Source organism: Ambystoma mexicanum, chromosome 3p (genome assembly GCF_040938575.1).
Source record: "Ambystoma mexicanum isolate Mex_15411 chromosome 3p, UKY_AmexF1_1, whole genome shotgun sequence".
NCBI classification, from domain to species: Eukaryota; Metazoa; Chordata; class Amphibia; order Caudata; family Ambystomatidae; genus Ambystoma; species Ambystoma mexicanum.
In genome coordinates this window covers 783,565,849-783,567,275 of record NC_090925.1, presented here as the reverse complement: position 1 = coordinate 783,567,275, position 1,427 = coordinate 783,565,849, and the positions used below count along the sequence as shown (strand labels likewise).

The following is a 1,427-nucleotide window of genomic DNA, read 5'->3' as shown; positions in this document are numbered from 1 at the left end:
AGATCCAGACCGCAGTGCGACTCCTGCTGCCAGGCGAGCTGGCCAAGCACGCTGTGTCCGAGGGCACCAAGGCCGTCACCAAGTACACCAGTGCCAAGTGAGGCCACAGTTCCCAGCAGCAAAAAACCCAAAGGCTCTTTTAAGAGCCGCTCACCACCTCCACTCAAGAGCTCGCATGCTTTGCCTAGCAAGCCCCGCTTTATTCCATCCCCGGAAGACATAAGGGCAATGGTCTCAAATAGGGACTTCGGCGTAAGCAAATTAATGCTCTGCGCTGCGGCAGGAGTCACGCTCCCTACTTGACACATTCGCTGGGCTGGGAGGGAAAGCTCTGGGGACAGAGCGCAATGTGCAGGACAGGCACTGCCAGGGAAGCGCTCGCAGCAGACCCCTCTGTCCCCGAGCTCGACAGGGAGCCAGTACCGCACCGTTCGGTTTGCGGGTGGGGGGGGCGGCGGGCGGAGAACCGGCCGTTAGCGCACAACGCTTAGAAGTGGTTGTGATCCAGCATCAAGGCAGGCGCTATAGAAACCGTGATGTGTAGGGGGGGGGGGGGCGTCTTCAGGTTCAGAGATCTCTGTGGGGAGGTGGGGGGGCCGGCCTCGGGTTAAGAGATGGCTGTGCTCCGGCTAAGAGGCACAAGCCATCGCATCTAATCCGACCGCCACAAGAGCACAAATTGAAAGCAATATGAAGGTGAGGCAAAGCTGGTCGCCAAAGCGCCCTGACATGCATTTTGGGGGCTCGCAGCGGTGGGGTGTGGCGGGTTGCGTTGACTTGGACGCCAGCCGCAGGGCGTTTCATTCAACACATGCCAAGACAGGCAGTGGCAACTGGAGCGTTGGCATGTTTGCCTTGGGTTTGAGAGACAACCTAGCTGCCTGTGCAGTGAAGAGAGGCGCCTCGAGAGGCAGAGTTGAGCAGCTCTTGTGTGTGACAATGTGTCGGCTCTTAAAAGAGCCTTTGTGGTGGTGGGTCTTGCTGCCGGTGCCCCTCAGGCCCTCTCGCCTCGGATGCGGCGGGCCAGCTGGATGTCCTTGGGCATAATGGTCACTCTTTTGGCGTGAATGGCGCAGAGGTTGGTGTCCTCAAAGAGCCCCACCAAGTAGGACTCGCTGGCCTCCTGCAGGGCCATGACGGCGGAGCTCTGGAAACGCAGGTCGGTCTTGAAATCCTGTGCGATCTCCCGCACAAGGCGCTGGAAGGGCAGTTTGCGGATGAGCAGCTCGGTAGATTTCTGGTAGCGCCGTATCTCCCGGAGGGCCACGGTGCCCGGCCGGTAGCGGTGAGGTTTCTTGACACCGCCAGTGGCTGGTGCGCTCTTGCGGGCAGCTTTGGTGGCCAGCTGCTTGCGAGGTGCCTTGCCTCCGGTGGACTTGCGGGCGGTCTGCTTGGTACGGGCCATGGTAACCTTGTGCGACTTACTT

The 1,427-nt window shown here is 60.3% G+C and overlaps 1 protein-coding gene across 1 annotated transcript; it reads right to left on the bottom strand.

Moving 5' to 3' along the window:
- Window positions 1-619: 619 nt before the first annotated feature.
- Window positions 620-1,427, bottom strand: LOC138580867 (histone H3). Its single transcript, XM_069651753.1, has one exon. It carries the CDS (start codon window positions 1,403-1,405, stop codon window positions 995-997), a length of 411 nt encoding a protein of 136 aa, XP_069507854.1. The 5' UTR covers window positions 1,406-1,427; the 3' UTR covers window positions 620-994.